Source organism: Globicephala melas, chromosome 13, assembly GCF_963455315.2.
Source record: "Globicephala melas chromosome 13, mGloMel1.2, whole genome shotgun sequence".
Taxonomy (NCBI): Eukaryota; Metazoa; Chordata; class Mammalia; order Artiodactyla; family Delphinidae; genus Globicephala; species Globicephala melas.
Window position 1 is genome coordinate 52,209,491 of NC_083326.1, and position 17,427 is coordinate 52,226,917.

Consider the following 17,427-nt stretch of genomic DNA (forward strand, 5'->3'; position numbering starts at 1 on the left):
GCCCACCGTAGTTTACCCCAAGGAAACCCCAGGATGCCCAGGGGTCCATAACCATGAGGGAGAAGGAGAAGAGAAGGCAGAGGCTTGGTCTGGAGAGGAGGTGGCCTGGGGAAGAGGGGGGCCAGACTCTTGGGAGAAGAACTCCGAAGATAATTATTGCGACCAGTGGCTGGAAGTTATAGGGAAACAAAGGGTCTGCTACATTGAAGCTCTTCCAACACTCAGAGCCTTCCAACAACGCACAAGCTCGCTGCCTCTGGAGGTTTTCACATAGAAGCTGAATCAACGCTTGTTACTATAGTAAAGAGTAGATTTCTAGATCGGGGCTGGAAATCAATTATCTTTTTCAACTCTGATGTTCCACGATTCTAACTAGACTCATAGCTCGTCTTTGGAGAAAGAGCTTCAGCTGAAATTTCCCTGGTGTGTCCTTACACACCAGACTGCCCCGGGCGAATCCTGGCCTCCTTGGTACTTTTGGATCCTGGCTCCTCTCCACCGACCAGCCTCTCTCGCTAACTGGAGAGTCAAGTTCACCCAAATAAGTTACCTGGTCCAGCCGTCCTCCAGCGCCTTGCTGCAGAGCTGTGGGGAGAGGAGCAGAGCCATCACCACACACACACTCCTAGATCTAAGCAGCACCTTGGCCATCTCTGATTTGGCTTCACAAATGCTACGGCTGTACCATGAACCAGAAGAACCACCATGTGTTGAAATTCAGAGCAGAAACAGCTTAGCCAACAGAGCATGACCGCTTGGTGACTTTCTTTCCTCATCTCTATGGGAACCATTTCATTAATGGTCACAACATTCCTGGTTGGGGAATGGAGCATTTCTGTCCCTCTTTTTAAAGCCAGGATGTTCTGTGGTATCCACAGGAAGAGTGGATAAAAGAGTAACGAACAGAAGCTAGTCTCCCCTCTCTCTCGCTCTCAGCGGCAGGTGAGCACAGGGTGATGGGAAAGGGCAGTAAAGCAGGCAGGCGCTGACCACCCACCAGGTGCCACCATGTGCTGCGAGCATCACACCACGGCAGCATTCATCGGAATCCTCAACCCCCTCCACCCCGGACAGCTATTATTTCCCCACTTCGCAGTGAGGAAACTGAGGCAGAGCACGGTTAGGGCTCACATTGCACCATGTTATGCTGCTGCCTCTGCCCGGGAATCAGCTTCCCCCTCCAGGGCCGAGGTGGGGCTCACCAGCTCACGGGCCCAGCGTCCACAACGGAAACGGCTTTCCTTTTGCTCACATCCAAGGACCTCCAGGGCAAGGCCTGGGATCCTTAACGATTCAGAAAGGCTAAGAGGAAAACATGATGTCCCTCCAGAAAGCCTGTCTAGAAAACCAGGTTCAAGCGCCCACCTGCTTCAGCATGGTGTCCGAGTAGCCCAGCCAGGCGCACGACGTGGTGTAGGCGGGGTAGCCGTGCGCCAGCATTTGTTCTTCTGTGGAAACACAACGCTCGTCAACATTTTGTGTTTGCGGGACCTTCAGCTTTAGACTTGCCTGTGGCTAAGGCGCTGCCCATGGAGAATCCAGCTGTTCTCCTGCCCGCCCTGCACAGGCACCTGGAGGCGGTGCGGATCCCAAGGATGTCACACCCAGGTCCCGGGATACCCTCTGGGACGCCCTGCTGGCCAAGGCCTTGCCCGTGGCGTGTGGTGTAACCCTAAAAACAGCCTTGCTCCCAGCAGTGGCCGAAGTGAACTCTGACCTAAGAGGTCACACCAGGAGGCCGCTGCATCTAGACTCAACCGTCTGTCCGTGGGCCTGCTGCAGGGGGATGATGCGAACCCCTGGACACTCAAGGACGGGGACACTCAAAAGTGCACAATGATAGCAAAAATAATGAAGAGAATTTCCTCACAACCCACCTCGCTCTTTTTTCCCAACTTGACCTTTCTGCAGGATTTCTGGAAAAAATAAAAAGCATCATCACTCTTTTAGACAACAAAGCACTCGGCCCTGTTGCTTCCATATAAGAATGGACCAGAAAGCTCCCAGCTCCTGGGGATGACTCACCATAGGCTTCCTCCTCTGTCAGGACGTCAGTGATGTACCTAAAATCTAGGCAGGATACCAGCTTCCTGGGGTCCTGGCAGCAAGAGAGCAGGTAGGAAAGGCCCACATCAATTCACAAGTGGATTATGTTTCTAAGAATCTGCTGGACATGGGCTTATTCTGACCGGGAAAGGACCTTTGGGTCCCCTTCTCCCCCCTTCCCAAAGTCGGGGCTTTGGCCTCACTGGGGAGGCCCACATTCTAGGCTGGGTCTCTGGCGAGACCTCCCCACCCCAATCTAAGTCAGTCAGTTTGGAAGCAGGTTGTACTGTGACCAATAGTACTCCGCTGTAACCCTTAAATATCATAAAAGCTCTCAATGCCGAGATTCTGCTTCTTTTAAGACCACTGGCATTGAAACAGAACAGGATCCAAAAGAATGAAAAGTCCACAGGTGGGATTTCAGGCACCTTCCTAGTGGCCCCAAATCATTCAGTTCTGGGGGCCACCTCCAACACCCCTCTCAGAGGCCAACCTTGAGCCTGCAGGTGGCTCAAGAGGTCCACGTCCTTCCCCTTCAGATGGCGCCCCCATGCCACCCGCAACCATGTCAGAGAGATGATGTTACAGCCTCTCATTTTCACTTTCCTCCAGAGAAGAGACAACGTCTGCCGGCCCAACAGTCTTCAAGGCCATGGTTCTTTGTTTTTTCTTTTTAGTAAATTTATTTATTTATTTTATTTTTGGCTGCGTTGGGTCTTCATTGCTGCACGCGGGCTTTCTCTACCTGTGGCGAGTGGGGGCTACTCTTCGTTGCGGTGCGCAGGCTTCTCATTGCGGTGGTTTCTCTTGTTGCAGAGCACAGGCTCTAGGGCACACGGGCTCAGTAGTTGTGGCTCGTGGGCTCCAGAGTGCAGGCTCAGTAGTTGTGGCACACAGGCTTAGTTACTCTGAGGCATGTGGGATCTTCCTGGACTAGGGCTTGAACCCGTGTCCCCTGTACTGGCATGCGGATTCTTAACCATTGCACCACCAGGGAAGTCCCAGGACCTTCGTTTGTTAACCACCAGATTTTCAGCAACCATCTAAGGCATTACCCCAAGCAAGATGATGCTCAGAGAGGTTAAGCAGCATGCTCAAGGTCACACAGCCAGGAAGTGGTGGAGTCCAGATTCAAAGCCAGGTCTGCCTGGGTCTGAAGTTCACTCCCCTTAACCTGCCCAGAGTTTTTTCCTCCTTGGCAGCCAAGTGCTCATCCCTGATATCAACAGGTCAGGCAGAAAGGAAACGGCAGGGGCACATCTTTAGAATTCACTGTGGGCTCCTTGCTCAAGAGTCTGATCTGCCATTTGCTCTTGGAGTCAAAGTGACCAGATAATATTTCAATAATAACATCTTGCTCGTCAGAGTTTGTAAAGCACTTTTCTCAATTGGTCTTTAAACCAATTCTATGGAATTTCTAGAGAAGTTATGATTATCCCCTTTTCACAGTTAGGAAGCGGAAACTCAAGAATTTGTGTTACATGTGGAAACAAGTGCCACAGTGGGGGAGGTGGGACCATCGGACCTCCCTGCCTGTGTGAGCACAGCTCTTTGTTACTTCAAATACCAGAAAAAGAATATTAGACTTGGGACTTCCCTGGTGGTCCAGTGGTATAGAATCCATCCTGCAATGCAGGGGACGTGGGTTTAATCCCTAGTTGGGGAACTAAGATCCCACATGCTGCGGGGCAACTAAGCCTGTGTGCCACAACTACTGAGCCCACGCGCTCTGGAGCCCATGAGCCACAACTAGAGAGAAGCCCGCACGCCACAACTGGAGAGAGAAAAGACCCACACGTCACAACTAGAGAGAAGCCCACATGCCGCAATGAAGAGCCTGCGCGCGGCAAAGAAAGATCCCGTGTGCCACAACTAAAGACCCGACGCAGCCAAAAAAAAAAAAGAATATTAGACTTTACTGGGTTTTGTTTGATCAGCACTATAGTGATTGATCCAGAGGCAGTGCTGAATGTATTTACTGATTATCAAAAGGCAAGTAATCCATGAAATCCATTTCATTTACAGAAACAATGAGAATATTAAAGAATTTACTTACCATGTCAACAAGTAACTTCCACAGAGGCTTGAAGAAAAGAAGAGATTTGTAAAATGTGTGAAGTACCCAAAACGTGTTAAGTACCCACTTGTTTTCTGACAGTAAATGCACTAGTGGCGAATTCCCACTATCAGACTAACACCTGCCTCCCAGCCCCTCGCCTCTGCTACCCCTTCTTGCTCAGCCCTTTCTAACCTACTCCAACAACAACCTGACTGTGGCCAGTACCTCTCAGCGGAGACGAATAATCGAACAATTCTCCATATGTCACTTGGGAGCCTGCTGTGCGTTTGCCTTTGCTCATAGAGGAAGTGTCTGTGCTGCAGGGTCACAGAGGTGCTGCCTGGAGGATTACCTTTCCCTCCTGCTTGGCCCACAGGTCCCACACGGCATTGAGAACGGCCGACGTGGCCAGATGCACCACACCCTTCTCGGGACCGATCTGGTTAGGAAGCAAAACACACCAGCACTTCTTAGAAAAGAAAAAGATATTTAGGTCTTCTAGCCAGGGACATGTTTCATGAATTAAAAGGCAGCGATGGAAACTCACTTAGAGGATAAGCTCTTTTTCAATAGTTTCTAACCTATAGAAGATTTGCAAGAATAGTACAAAGAACTCCTATATATTTCTCTGTCTCTCTCTTTGTATATACATATATACACATATACACATATGTACAGAAAAATAAAATATATTATATAAACTTATTTTACTGAGTCATTTGAGAGTAAGTTGCAAATATCATGCCCCTTTAACCCTAAATACTTCAGAATGTAGCTCCTAAAAACAAGGACATTCTCTTACATGACCATAGAACAAGGATCAAATTCAGGGAATATAACATTGATAGAATACTATTACCTACAAAGACAGTCTATAATCAAATTTCACCAACTGTCCCAATAATGTACTTTCTTGTATTCACATATTAGATTTAGCTGACATTTCACTTTAGTCTCTCTTTATCTGGAGCAAATTTTCTTCTTTTTAAAAATGATATCAATATTCTCAAAGAGTACAGGCCAGTTGACTTACACAATGTTCCTCCACCTGGGTTGGTCTGCAGCCCCATCATGATTAGATTGCAACGTTGCCACCACATTTTTTTGTTAGGGCTATTATCTTTTAGCACTTGGGTAAGGGGTATCCTTTAGGCTTCCCCACTGTGTGGTTACCATTTCCCTTTCTAAGTAAGGAGATTAATATTGCCCCCAAGTTTTACCATCCATTGGTGATTCTTGCCTCAGTCAATTACAGGTATGGTTGTAATATGGTGGTTTTCTAATGTTACCATTCCTGTTATATTAGTGTGTATTCGATTGTAATGACAAAGTTTCCCTTGTTGGTTGGTTGTTTGCTATCTGAACAGACTCATGGAGTCTTAGGTTATTCAGTGACTTGTACACATCACCACCACATTTCTCTTGATGCTTGAATTGTCCCAGATTCGACCAGTGGGAACTCCTTCGAGGGGATGCTTTAAAAGCAAGTTTCACTTGGTTGGCAGAAGTTAAGAATGAAATTCGAGGCAATGTGGACAATAAGCCTTTCTCTGTGCATGGACAGGAGACTGAGCACTTAGGAAAAGACAGAGCTGATGTCAGGAGACATCGGCAAGGTCTCTGCTGCTAGACTGACCTTACTGTGATAAAATCCTCTCTCTAGAACCTCATTTTCTTCATGCTTTGAACTTAGGGTTCAAATATAGCCCTATACACATAAAGGTGCTCTGGTCTTTCTCTTCTTAACCTTTGTTCTTCTCTTACGTTTGTCCTTAATAAGTGCCTCCCACAACTTCAATTCTACTCACATTATGTCTCCCTTAAAATGGTTGCCCATGGGCTTCCCTGGTGGTGCAATGGTTGAGAGTCCGCCTGCCGATGCAGGGGACGCGGGTTCGTGCCCCGGTCCGGGAGAATCCCACATGCCGCGGAGTGGCTGGACCTGTGAGCCATGGCCGCTGAGCCTGCGCGTCCGGAGCTCCACAACGGGAGAGGCCACAACAGTGAGAGGCCCGCGTACCACAAAACAAACAAACAAAAAAAATGTTGCCCATTCAGCACTTTATCCTCTAGAGAGTCTAGACCACTTCTCCCCATCCAGGGAGCAGAGATGAGGTCCATAAGGGCAGAGATAGCTCTCAGGATCCAAATATGTCCAGATTCAAGTCTTACAGAAAGGAACAGATTACCTCAAAATACTGATTGTCCAAATGGTTCAAGCCCTAATTTATCTGAATAAAATGTTTTACCTTAAAATTGTAAACCTGTCTCTATTTTCACAAATGCTGCAATCAAAGGACATGAGACCTGAGTTATTTATAGAAGTGTTTTACAAAACAGGTGCCTTACCCATCTGAGCTGGCTGTCGCTCGTGAGCTGTCTGTAGAAGCCTCTGAAATCACCAACAATGTCCCCGAGGTCCTTGTTAAGCAGGTGGGGGGCCAGGGCATTCACAGCACAGACAACTATTAAAGGGGATTTAATTCTTGTTTAGTTTTGGTGTAAATAAATTAAGACACGCAAGCACCACAAACAATCTAATGTGGGCATTAATGAAAATAATTTTAAATACAAAAGGTACATGCCTTTAAAAATTGCCCCAAATATGTCTTCTATGGTTGTCATAACTAATAGCACACGATAGAATGACTGTTAATCTATATACTGATCTTAATTTCTGAAAAGAGCAAACCCATTTTGATTGACAGAGCCATAGATCTGAAAGTTTAAATCACGTTCCCAAATCATTTTCCTGTTCACTTTGTAAAGTGTCCATATGTCAGCTTCAAAACCAAACCTTGCTAATTCATTGTTCCTAAGGAATAAGACTCTGACTTACAGAATTTTTTTAAAAAATGCCTTTTGATCATTGTCAAGTATAGAAAGTATCTTGAATTCACAGCATAACTCTATTAAAAATGAAATGAATTTGCAAATGGCTTAATACTTACATGTAAAATGTTAAACTACATGAAAACACTTTTCATAAACATTAAATTTCTTACCATTGACTTGTGATAGACTACATTTTTCATAACTAATTTCAAAGTTAATCTGCATTTGGGTCAGCATTACCATCAATTACTTATTTTTGGTGTTCTACTTAAAAAAGACTTTATTGTGTTATTTCAGATGAACAAGTAAAGTAACAAACTGTATGGGAAAGATCCTTCTATCCTTTGCTCAGTCTATAAAACACTCAGTCTATGTGTAAAAGGCCAAAATAATCAAACCAAGTCATCAACTTAGCCCTAAAGCAATGAATTTATTATAAAAAATTTTGATCGACTTTTGTTTGGTATAGCCACTGCTTCAATATTAAAATTCTCACATCATTTCACAGGATAGTTGTAGAGGCACAGTTTTACTATCAGTCAGATCTTAGAAGAAAGATGTTTTGAAAGTATTTAAAACATGTTCTTAGGATCTGCTTGGTCTCTGTGACGCAGCCCTCAGATGATTCGCACTGGCTCTCACATACAGCATTTAGGGCTGATCCACACTTTCTGTGTTCTCTAGGGCTTTTGTTAATGGAATGCAGACTGATTCCAGTTCAGGTGCTCAGTCCCTAGAACTGTGAGAAGACAGAGTGCTCCTCAGTCCTTGATGGTTGGTGCTCTTGGATTAAAGACATCTGAAGAGTAAGTCAGCGACTCTCGTATCATTATCTGCATTAAACCTCTGTTCTACTGAGATGGTTGCTGAAAACCATGGACTGTTCACATCACAAAGCAAACACATTTAACAAATGTTAAGGATGGGCTCATCTTTCACAGCTCTAAGAGAAGCGCAAGCAACACTAATACATTCATCTAGAGGATGTGGATTCTCCTTGCTCAAACTGAGGCCACTGCAGGAAGTTTACTAAAATTTGGTGCCTTCCACAGAAATTCGGGCGGTGGTGGTCTGACTCCAGTGTGGAGAACAGTCTGCTTCAGGTGTGCACATCTGAAGCAATGGGTGGGAAATCTGTCTGGAAACACTCGGCCTTGAAGGCAGCTCCGTGCTGACTGAGGCCAGGGTTCTCTCCTGTGACTACATCTGTCCAGGACTCACTTCCTGGGACCTCCTGCCCGGGAGGGACAAGTCAGTAAAGGCTATGGAGGACCGTGGGTCTGAGCTCTCATGCTGGCAAGAACGCTTGTGGCCATCTTTTCTCTTTAAAAATTATGCTTTTTTCACCTCTTTTTCTTTTCCTATTAAAAGAAACTATATTGGTCTCATTTATACATAAAAAATCAACCATAACTTCCCCGCTCTCTCACATATAGGCGCTTTCTTCACACTAATGAGGAAAGCATTGTTTTCTTTCTGTTTTCTTGGATCATAAAAGATGATTAGGTAAGTAGGCTGATAAAGGCTGCAGAAGAACCGTGATGAGCTAATGGAATTTTTTTCAACTTTAATTTGAACACCACGTAACACGTTCAGTGAGACGGCAGTGGCAGTGAAAAATGCAACAAGGTTAAAATTAAAATGGGTTCCGTCATGCTGTGGTCTGAAACAGGCGGAAGCCACCTCCATCACCACAAAAGAGCCATTTGTTCCAGGCACAGAGAGATGGAAATTGATTTCTCCTGCTCGAGGCATCCATTGGGACAGTGTGGGGGAGGGGAGGGGTCAGGGAGGTCCCCACACAGTGAACTCAGCAACACATCTGTCCCAGGGACCACGTGACAGTGCAGCGTCCCTCCACTGCGGGCCCAGTTCCAGGTCCTGGCTGTTAACAGAGAGTGGTTCTCATGGCTTGTCCCAGAACACATCTTGTAAGCCTGCTGAGTTTTGTACAAACTTTGGGGGCTGCCCTGTATGGCTGGAGAAAGCAGCTTCATAAAGTGCTCAACTTACACCAGTGAATTAAAGTTGCAGGAGAAGCTGATACACAGCTCAGCAACCTGTGGGGGTCAGCGGTCACTGCCTGGGAGAAAACATCAACAGTGAATGGTTGACTTAGGGGGAGGGGGTCAGGGAATCATTGCCGAGGTGCCTCCTTCTGCCCAGCCAATTCCTAGTTACCCCTCAAGGCTCATCTCAAAACCTCACCATTGCTCTGAAGCCGTCCTGACCCTCCTGGACAATGAACTAAACTTCTTTCCGTGTAGCTTGTACTCAAAAAAAAAAAAAAAAAAAAATAGTCCTTCTCGCACTGCACTATTGATTCTTTTATGTCTGTCTCCCTGAGAAGTTCGTGATTTCCTTCTCCTTGTACGTGGGACTCTGTCCCCTTTCTCTCTCTTTGTTTGTAAAGTCATTTCTGCAGTGCCTGGCAGAGCGCCTAGCACACAGGAGGTGTCTGCGGAAGGCCCAGCTGACGGATGACTGGACGGCAGCCCTGGGAGGAGCTGGAAGAGCCTGATGGCATCCACATAACGCTCAAGAAAGGTTCCCTTGTCCTACACACACACACACACACACACACATACACACACACACATACATATACACACACACATACATATACACACACACACACACACCTTTTATCTGCTCGATGATACTAAAATCGTTTGGTGGGTCAAGAGTTTTCTTCTACAACTAGGCAAGGGCTGACAGTACAAATATCCATGAGGGAGGTATCGCATCACCACCAAAGTTAGAGAATCTATTTCCTCCCTTCCTGGACCCTCACCCTTCAACCTATCATAATTCGGCTTCAGCTCCTAATGAGCCATTGAAATTGATCTGTCAGAGGTCTTCTTTTTGTACATATTGAATTTTGTACACTGTGCGTGCATTAAAAAAAACAATTATGCATTTAAAAAAAAACAAGCAAATAATTTGTATGTAAATATTCCGGAGAGAAAGCACTTCGGGCAGTCAGGACTAACCGAGCAGCTGTCTGGGCCTCAGTTTCCTTATCTCCAAAAATGTGGACTCTCAAGACTGCTGAGCCCTCGTCCAGCTCTGAGAAAAGACAGGCTTACTCACGGCTCAATGTGCATTCTTCACTATCTGCTCTTCCAGATGAGAGTTCTGAAACTGGGCAGGACCTACAGCCTTTTCTGCCCAGAAGAGCAGTGAACTTGAAACCAACTCAGTGTGGAATATTCAGAAAAGCAAGTAGGCTCTCTGCACACAACAATAAGCCTTGTTCTGTGAATGCATGCCTGCCTACGTCATGTCCCTCACTCACTCACACAGTTCAGGTCCTCAAAGCTCTGCACAGAAATCGGCTGAGATTCAAGGATTCACCTGTAGTCTATGGATGACTACAAGGAGAGAAGCCAAAATCTGCTATTTAAAAATTTATCCCAATGAAATAAACCATTAAACATTGTTTTTACTCACTTCAAGCAGTGTAAATACGGAGGAAAATAAGGTCAGAATCGGAATGTAAATGAAACTTAAGCATTCTGGAACCTCAAGGGATGTTCAACTCACCAACTTCAGTGCCTTTCCCCAGAGTGAAGGTGATTCCGTAGCCCTTGAGTCCATCTTCCGCATCCGTCTCCAAGACAACATAGGCAGCTGAGTAATCAGGGTCTGTGTGCTGGAGGGGAAATGATCCCCCCAAATCCGCAAACGTGAGAAATCCCCAAATAAACCCGGGAATGACGCCACGTAAGAACAGAAAACACCAAAAAGAGTTCCCATCAGAGGGAACTGTTCATGTTCCCCAAAGGAAACACAGGAGCTCTGAATGGACAAAAGGAATGTCCTCCTGAAGGATGGCAGTTGGACTTGAGGTGACAGTGAAGATCCAGGAATGAGATCTGGGAGTCTTCGGCATAAAAGTGGTCACTGAAGCCATGAACACAGAGGGGGTCTTAATGGGAGTGTGTGATGAGACAGGAAAGGCATTGAGGCCTGAGCCTTGAGAGGGAAGAAGGGGGTCAGTATAGGACGGAGCAGCCAGAGAGGCAAGTGGTCAGCGAGGGAGGGATGGGCAGCAGACAGCAAGAAATGTAGACCAGGGTGAAGGACACTGGAAGCAGAAATAGAAAGGGCAGTTCCAAGAGAAGGAAGGAGACACAGGTCGACTTCAGGTTAAGGAGGAAGTAGATGAACGGATGGAGGCAACAGGCATGGACCAGTAATCTAGGGTTCGGTGGGGAAGGGACAGAAAGGGGGTGGAGAGGCCAAGTAAAGACTATTCCAAAGTGGGAAGCCCTGTCCATGTGGGATGGAGGGGGGCCACTAGAAAAGGAGAGACTTAAAATGAAAAGGGAACAGGCCCTGGCAGTCAGAAAAGGTGGGCATGGGGACACAGGCATAAATCAGTTCTGGAGAAGGACATGCCTTACAGAATAAAGGGAAAGATGAGAGGGATGGCTGGAGGCTGATGTGCAGAGATGGGGCCAAGGGCGCATTAGTCTTCAGTCTTTGTGGCGACACAGTGGCACAGGACTGGGTGGCAGAGGCGGGAGAGAGTGGTCTGGACAGTAGCTCCAGGAAGCTCAGCAGACAACGGGGAATGGAGAGGAAAAGTATGGCTGGGACAAGACATGGAAGCAACCTAAGTGTCCATTGACAAATGAATGGATAAAGAAGATGTGGTACATATATACAATGGAATATTACTCGGCTGTAAAAAAAAGAATGAAGTAATGTCATTTGCAGCAACATGGACGGACCTAGAGATTATCACACTAAGTGAAGTCAGTCAGACAGAGAAAGACAAATACCATATGATATCACTTATATGTGGAATCTAAAATATGACACACAAATGGACTTTACAAAACAGAAACAGAGTCACAGACATAGACAACAAACTTATGCTTACCAAAGGAGAAGGCAGGTAAGGATAAATTAGGAGTTTAGAATTAACATATACAAACTACTATATATAAAATAGATAAACAAGAAGTATTTACTGTATAGCAGAAGGAACTACATTCAATATCTAATATAAACTATAATGGAAAAGAAAAAAAAAAAGTCGGGCTGGTAAGTGGCAGGCTCAGCTAGAGCTGGGCTCTCTGGAATCGTAGTTAGCTCCTGCATAAGTGCTGGTAAGAGCACTGCAGGCCCGAGGGCTCCACGTTTCTTAAAAGGCTGGTAAGAAATCGTAACTGGAACCCACTGCTTGAACAAATATGGGGAACAGTTTCAGGGCTCCTTCATGAAAATACCCTACTTGTGATCAGGAAGACTCGCTCTGCTGCTAAGTGCTAAGGGAGCTGAACTGCTGAGTGCTGCGTGCAGTGAGGGTGCAGGGAGCAATCCTCAGTCATGGCAGTACTGCTGAGGACTGACAAGCAGACTTGCGATTAAGAAGGCACTTGGGGGGAGTTCCCTGGTGGTCCAGTGGTTAGGACTCTGCGCTTCCACTGCAGGGGGCACGAGTTAGATCTCCTAAGATCCTGCATGCCTCGGGGTGGCCAAATAAATAAGTTAATTAATTAATTAATTAAAAGGAAGGCACTTGGAAATCAGCATACAACACACACCATATCTCTGGGAGATAATACTTCAGTATTTATGAGCTTTGCAATACAGCTGTCAGATAATAATCTCTCCTGACCCAGAGGTCATAAACCACTCAGGCCAGAGACAAATTCCATTTCCTAAGTTATTCCACGGTAAGCCAGCAACCTTAACACTTCACAAATTCAAAGAAGAGAAAAATGGAGGTCAGCACTCTTCTGCTTCAGTTTCTTCATATGTAAACAGTAATTACAGCCACAGTTATTGCCAGCCTTCTCTGTGTCAGGCTCTCTACACACATCTCATTTACATGTATAAAGCAGACACTGTTATACCCATTTTACAGATGAGAAAACCCAGGCCTGGAGAGATTGTGTGGTTTCCCCACAGCTGCTACACCTCAGAGGGGCAGAGGCGATAGCACATGATCAGGTATTTGAATTTTACAAGTCAGTAAAATTTCAAATATTTGTTTGGAGATCCACAAAGGATTGCCCAGTGGGTGTTTTTTGTCATTTACCATAACATCATATAAGAAAGAACAAATAAGGGTTTTTAAAAGCAGGAAGAACCTAATCTAAGAATAAAGGACATTCTTTTAAGTAACTTTAGCACTTTTTAACAAAAGGTCATTTCAGGTACACAAAGAGCATAGGGAATGTAATACACATCAAGGTGTCCTCCACCCAGCTTAAGAGGCAAAACTTTACAGTGTGAATGAAAGTCCTTGGGTACCCAATTCCCCTCCCTCCATACAAGTAACAGATAATCATTACCCTAACACGGATGTTTCACACATTCATTACATACCCTGCACCTTTGTTTTTCCAGTGTGCCATGTGTGAGTGGGCCGGGAGGGGCAGTGAGGATACAGTGGGGACAGGCCTGGAGGAGACCCTGCACAGGACTCATATTTGGGAACCACTGCACTAGAAGGTGGTGGTGGTGTGGGCTGTCCCGCTAACACTCTCAGGGAGCAAAAATGCCCTTCAGTGCTTACTTTACTGCATCTCCAAAGGCTGACATCTACTTAACTCTTTATGTGACACATCCTCTATAATCATGTTTTCAGGTAATTTCATGAGAGCCCCCTCTTACACGACCCAGTTACTGCGAGTTTGTTCGTCTGGTTTTCCAACCAGACTGTGACTCCTTCACTTCGCAGATGGGCCTCTTGGGTTAGGAGCTTTCCCAGGTCACACAGCAAGCTGTGGCGGAAGCAGGATCACCACCTAACACCCTGCCTGGGTCTTCCTGGTCTCCTTCTGGTTGAGAAGCTAGCGCTGTGTTTTAGGGTTTCACTGGTGGGAACCTAACAACATCGTTTTGCAAATACGATTCGCATTTCCAGCAAAATGAGAATTGTAAATGTAAAAACAGGAAATACTAAATGTCAGCAAAGAAAGGAACAGTAAGAAAAGAGAAAAAAACCTAGGAGGGTGGAGAGTCTCTAGATACCTTCATTCCCCTTCCCGACCTCTCCACTTACAAAAGCAACGGTTCCAAGGTTGGGAACCTTCCTGGGGCCTGTGGGGTGCCCCGAGCCTAAACGGCCCAGCGTCGGAGGGGCGGGAGGGCACCGGCGGTCAGGCAGCGCTTACCATAGCGTCCGAGCCGTGGCCCCCGAGCGACGTGGGGAAGCGCACGTCGCGAACCGAGAGCCGAGAGATCCTGCCGCGCACCATGTCGCCCGCACCCCGAGGCTGCCAACTCTGCGGGACACCCTCTGCACCGAGGCGCGCGCGCGCGCGTGTGTGTGTGTGTGTGTGTGTGTGTGTGTGTGTGTGTGTGCAGAGCCCGGCGCGGTGGGCGCTGATTGGCCGCGCGGCCACACGGCCGCGCTCGAGAACTTGGCGAACTCGGTGAACTTGGCCCGACTGGAGTGGCCAGCCCAGTTCAAGGTCCCATGACTCCTACGTTTTTCGCGCCAAGTTTCCGCCCGTACTGGGGGAGCTGCACCACAGGCGGACTCGTTCGGGTTCTCCACCCACCTCGCTCCGCGTCGGCAACCCCGCAGGACCCTGCTCCGCCCAGACTAGAAACACGCAAAGTGACCTTACCGGGAGCGGTGCCCGAGAGTGCGAGCCCGAGAGTGCGTGTCCGGTCAGAGTGAGATCGCCTAGCAGCAGATTCAGCTCAGCGCCTGCCCTCAGTCGGAAGGTCAGCCAGGATAGCCTTGGGCTAGAAGATCCTAAGGGTCTTTTAAGTGACCTCAGCCTGTTTACCACCTGATAAAGAGGCGGCTCACGATTTATTACACCCTTGCTGATGCAGAGTGCTTTAAATACATGACCTCTTATCCGCCCAACTCTAGAAGTAGGCAGGTCATGTCCATTTTATTGGTGAAGGAATGGGGATTTGGAGAGATTGATTTAAGAGACTTGCCCAAGGCCACAAAGCTAGTTAAGTGGCTGAGAGTTCTAGCTGCAAACCCAGGGCTCTGTCCCCTGGGTTGCAGGGACTCTGGGGTTCAGAGCTATAGGATCCCTCTGACAGCATGGTGAAGGCTATGGACACCGCCCCCTCCAACGTGCACATGTAAGTTTTTATACCATTTTGGGGGGGGCGGGGGTCACTGACCCCTTGCCTTGTAGTACAGCAGGCCACCTTTCAGTTCCTACTTCTGGGGACTGCTTTGAAAATTAAATGTTTGGGAAGCAGTGCTGTATAGATATTCCATTAATATATGTTCCTGTTGGTATGGCAAGGATGTTTTCAGGGATACCCAGGTCACCTCTGCTGCTCAAGGATGCAAACCCCGTTGAATGAATTCCTTTGGCTAAAGACTGAGATGATTAACTCAAACGCCTACAGAGGCTGCATGGACACCAAGAAGCAAAGGTGTGTGTGGGGGCGGGGCGTGAGGCAAGAGGCAGTCACTGCAGCTAAGGGGCAGCCAGTTAGCTCCAGCTGATTGTGGCCCTGTGGGAATTAGAGCCCGGATTGCTGCATCTTCACATTTTCCAAGGGAAGTCTGAAATTCGGATGGTAATAGGAAATAGCCCTTCTTTTCCCTGTCCTACCCACTTTGCCATTTAGATAGAGATAATTTTACATATGGATCAACATTTATTAACACTTAATTGTGTTACCTATTTGTTCACCCCTATTTTTTGCTTTCTTGATTTTGGGGGTTGGGGGTATGTGGCTGGAATATATGCTCAATTTATTTTTTTCAGAATGGGTCTCTGGCCTGGGTGATATATTCCGAGTACTTTGTGTTCTGAAGATGTCTTTTTCTTTCAGATCTGAAGGATTTTATTGTATAGAATTCTTAGTTCAAATGAATACTTTTTAAAGTAATGTTAAGTCTCATTCTTTAAAGAATACGCTGAGTTTTGGGTTTTTTTCCCACTCTCTGGAAAATGTTTGGATTTTCTCTTTATGGTTTAAAAATATTACTAATATATGTTTAGGATGAACTTAAGTATTAATCTTACTCTACAACTGATGGATTCTTTCAAGCCAGAAGCAATGTATTGCTCTGGAAAGTTTTCTCTACTGTTCCTTTCATTGGTTCTTCCTCTTCATCTGGAACTTACGTTGGTTTGTTAAGTTCAAATCTGAATCTGTCACCCATGCTTTAACTTAAACAAAAACAAAAAATCCACAATTTTTTTGACTCTTTGTTGAGTTCTGGGCATATCCTTTGGTTTAATATTCCAGCTTACTGACTAGATCAGTTTATCATACAGGGAGAGGCCTGGCTACCCAGCTATTCCAAATGCTGACCACACCCCCCATCCAAATCCCTATAATTAATAGCCCCATTACTTCTAGGAAAAATAAAGTAAAAGGGACAGGATTTATACTCCCATCTTACACAGCTAGAAAACCAGTTAAAATATTTGGAAGAAAGGACTTCAGACACTGGACCACAGGAGAGCAGAACTGTGATCTTGGAGAGAAGAAAAACAAAGCACCCTACAGTTGCACCAGCTTACTGTCTGGAGGCTGGAGGCTACTGGAAAGGGGGGTCCCAAACTGAGCCTAGCAGCGTTACTGACTTGAGAAGACTAATATTAGTGTTTGAGGAGGCCAATGTGGCTGTAATTTTAGAGGCAGAAAACAGAAGGATCTCTTCTAATCTTTGGCTGAGTGTGGATATGCACATGAATTAGAGGAAATTATTCAAATTTGAGGAAAGTCACCAGAAAGGAATAGGCAAAAAAATTATTGGAGGTTGCACAAGGTAGGGAATGGTACCTATTCCTGCCAGCCAGAGTGAGAAGATTTAGTAATACATGGGGCATCAGGTAGAACCCTCAACGGGGTATTGCCTTACTGGCAGAAAAAGTCTCCTAAGACTAAAGATTGTTTTGGATCTAACAGAACTTGAATGCAAAACTTGGAAGGATTCAACTGATTCCAAGTTAAGACTAGACAAAATAATACCTGGAGTTTCCACAGGGCTTAAAATAGTTCCTGTCCCCATAAGCCAGGGTAGAAAGTGTACATGAATCAAAATTCAACATTATTTAAAGGAATGCCCCCCTCCAAATTCTAGCAACCAAAAATTACAATTTATAGTGTCCAGCATCCAATCAAATTTACTAGGCATATATAAAAGCGGGAATATATAGCCCATGAACAAGATAAAGGTCAATAAATAGAAACAGACCCAACAGTCCTAAAATTCAGACAAGGACCTTCAAGATGGAAACTACAAGCATAAAGAGGAGAGGTATGAAAGATACAAAAAAGAAAAAAATGAAAGCTACAATTTCTAAGATTAAAAAAATACACTGTATGGGATTATAAGCAGAAAAGACACTTCAAAAGAAAAGATTAGTGAATATGAAGACAGAGTAAAAGAAAGTATCCATAATGAAGCAAAAAGAAGGATTAAACAGAAAAAGAATAGAAGAGAGCATCACTGACCTGTGAGACAATAGTAAATGGCCCAATAGACACGTAGAGGTCCAGAAGTGAATACAGAAAACAAATTGAAA

General features: G+C 45.7%; 1 protein-coding gene and 1 long non-coding RNA gene across 4 annotated transcripts in view; one reads left to right on the plus strand and one right to left on the minus strand.

The window, feature by feature from the left end:
* ENOSF1 (enolase superfamily member 1) overlaps window positions 1-14,190 on the minus strand; it is a 23,255-nt gene extending 9,065 nt beyond the window's left edge. For all 3 annotated transcript variants that reach the window (XR_009566437.1, XM_030842581.2, XM_060310633.1), the window contains exons 1-9: window positions 14,077-14,190; window positions 10,487-10,595; window positions 6,455-6,570; window positions 4,458-4,544; window positions 4,103-4,129; window positions 2,026-2,098; window positions 1,878-1,916; window positions 1,366-1,448; window positions 551-585 (exon numbers count right to left, since the gene is read on the minus strand). Coding sequence is in view for 2 of the 3 variants with exons in the window: in XM_030842581.2 (XP_030698441.1) it covers window positions 551-585; window positions 1,366-1,448; window positions 1,878-1,916; window positions 2,026-2,098; window positions 4,103-4,129; window positions 4,458-4,544; window positions 6,455-6,570; window positions 10,487-10,595; window positions 14,077-14,160 (653 nt within the window). In the remaining variant the exon portion in view is untranslated. The remainder of the gene's footprint in view (window positions 1-550; window positions 586-1,365; window positions 1,449-1,877; window positions 1,917-2,025; window positions 2,099-4,102; window positions 4,130-4,457; window positions 4,545-6,454; window positions 6,571-10,486; window positions 10,596-14,076) is intronic.
* Window positions 14,191-14,517: 327 nt separating this feature from the next.
* The window catches only part of LOC132598347 (uncharacterized), a 44,291-nt gene continuing 41,381 nt past the window's right edge, over window positions 14,518-17,427 (plus strand). Inside the window, exon 1 of the long non-coding RNA XR_009566419.1 lies at window positions 14,518-14,635. This is a non-coding gene — a long non-coding RNA (uncharacterized lncRNA). The remainder of the gene's footprint in view (window positions 14,636-17,427) is intronic.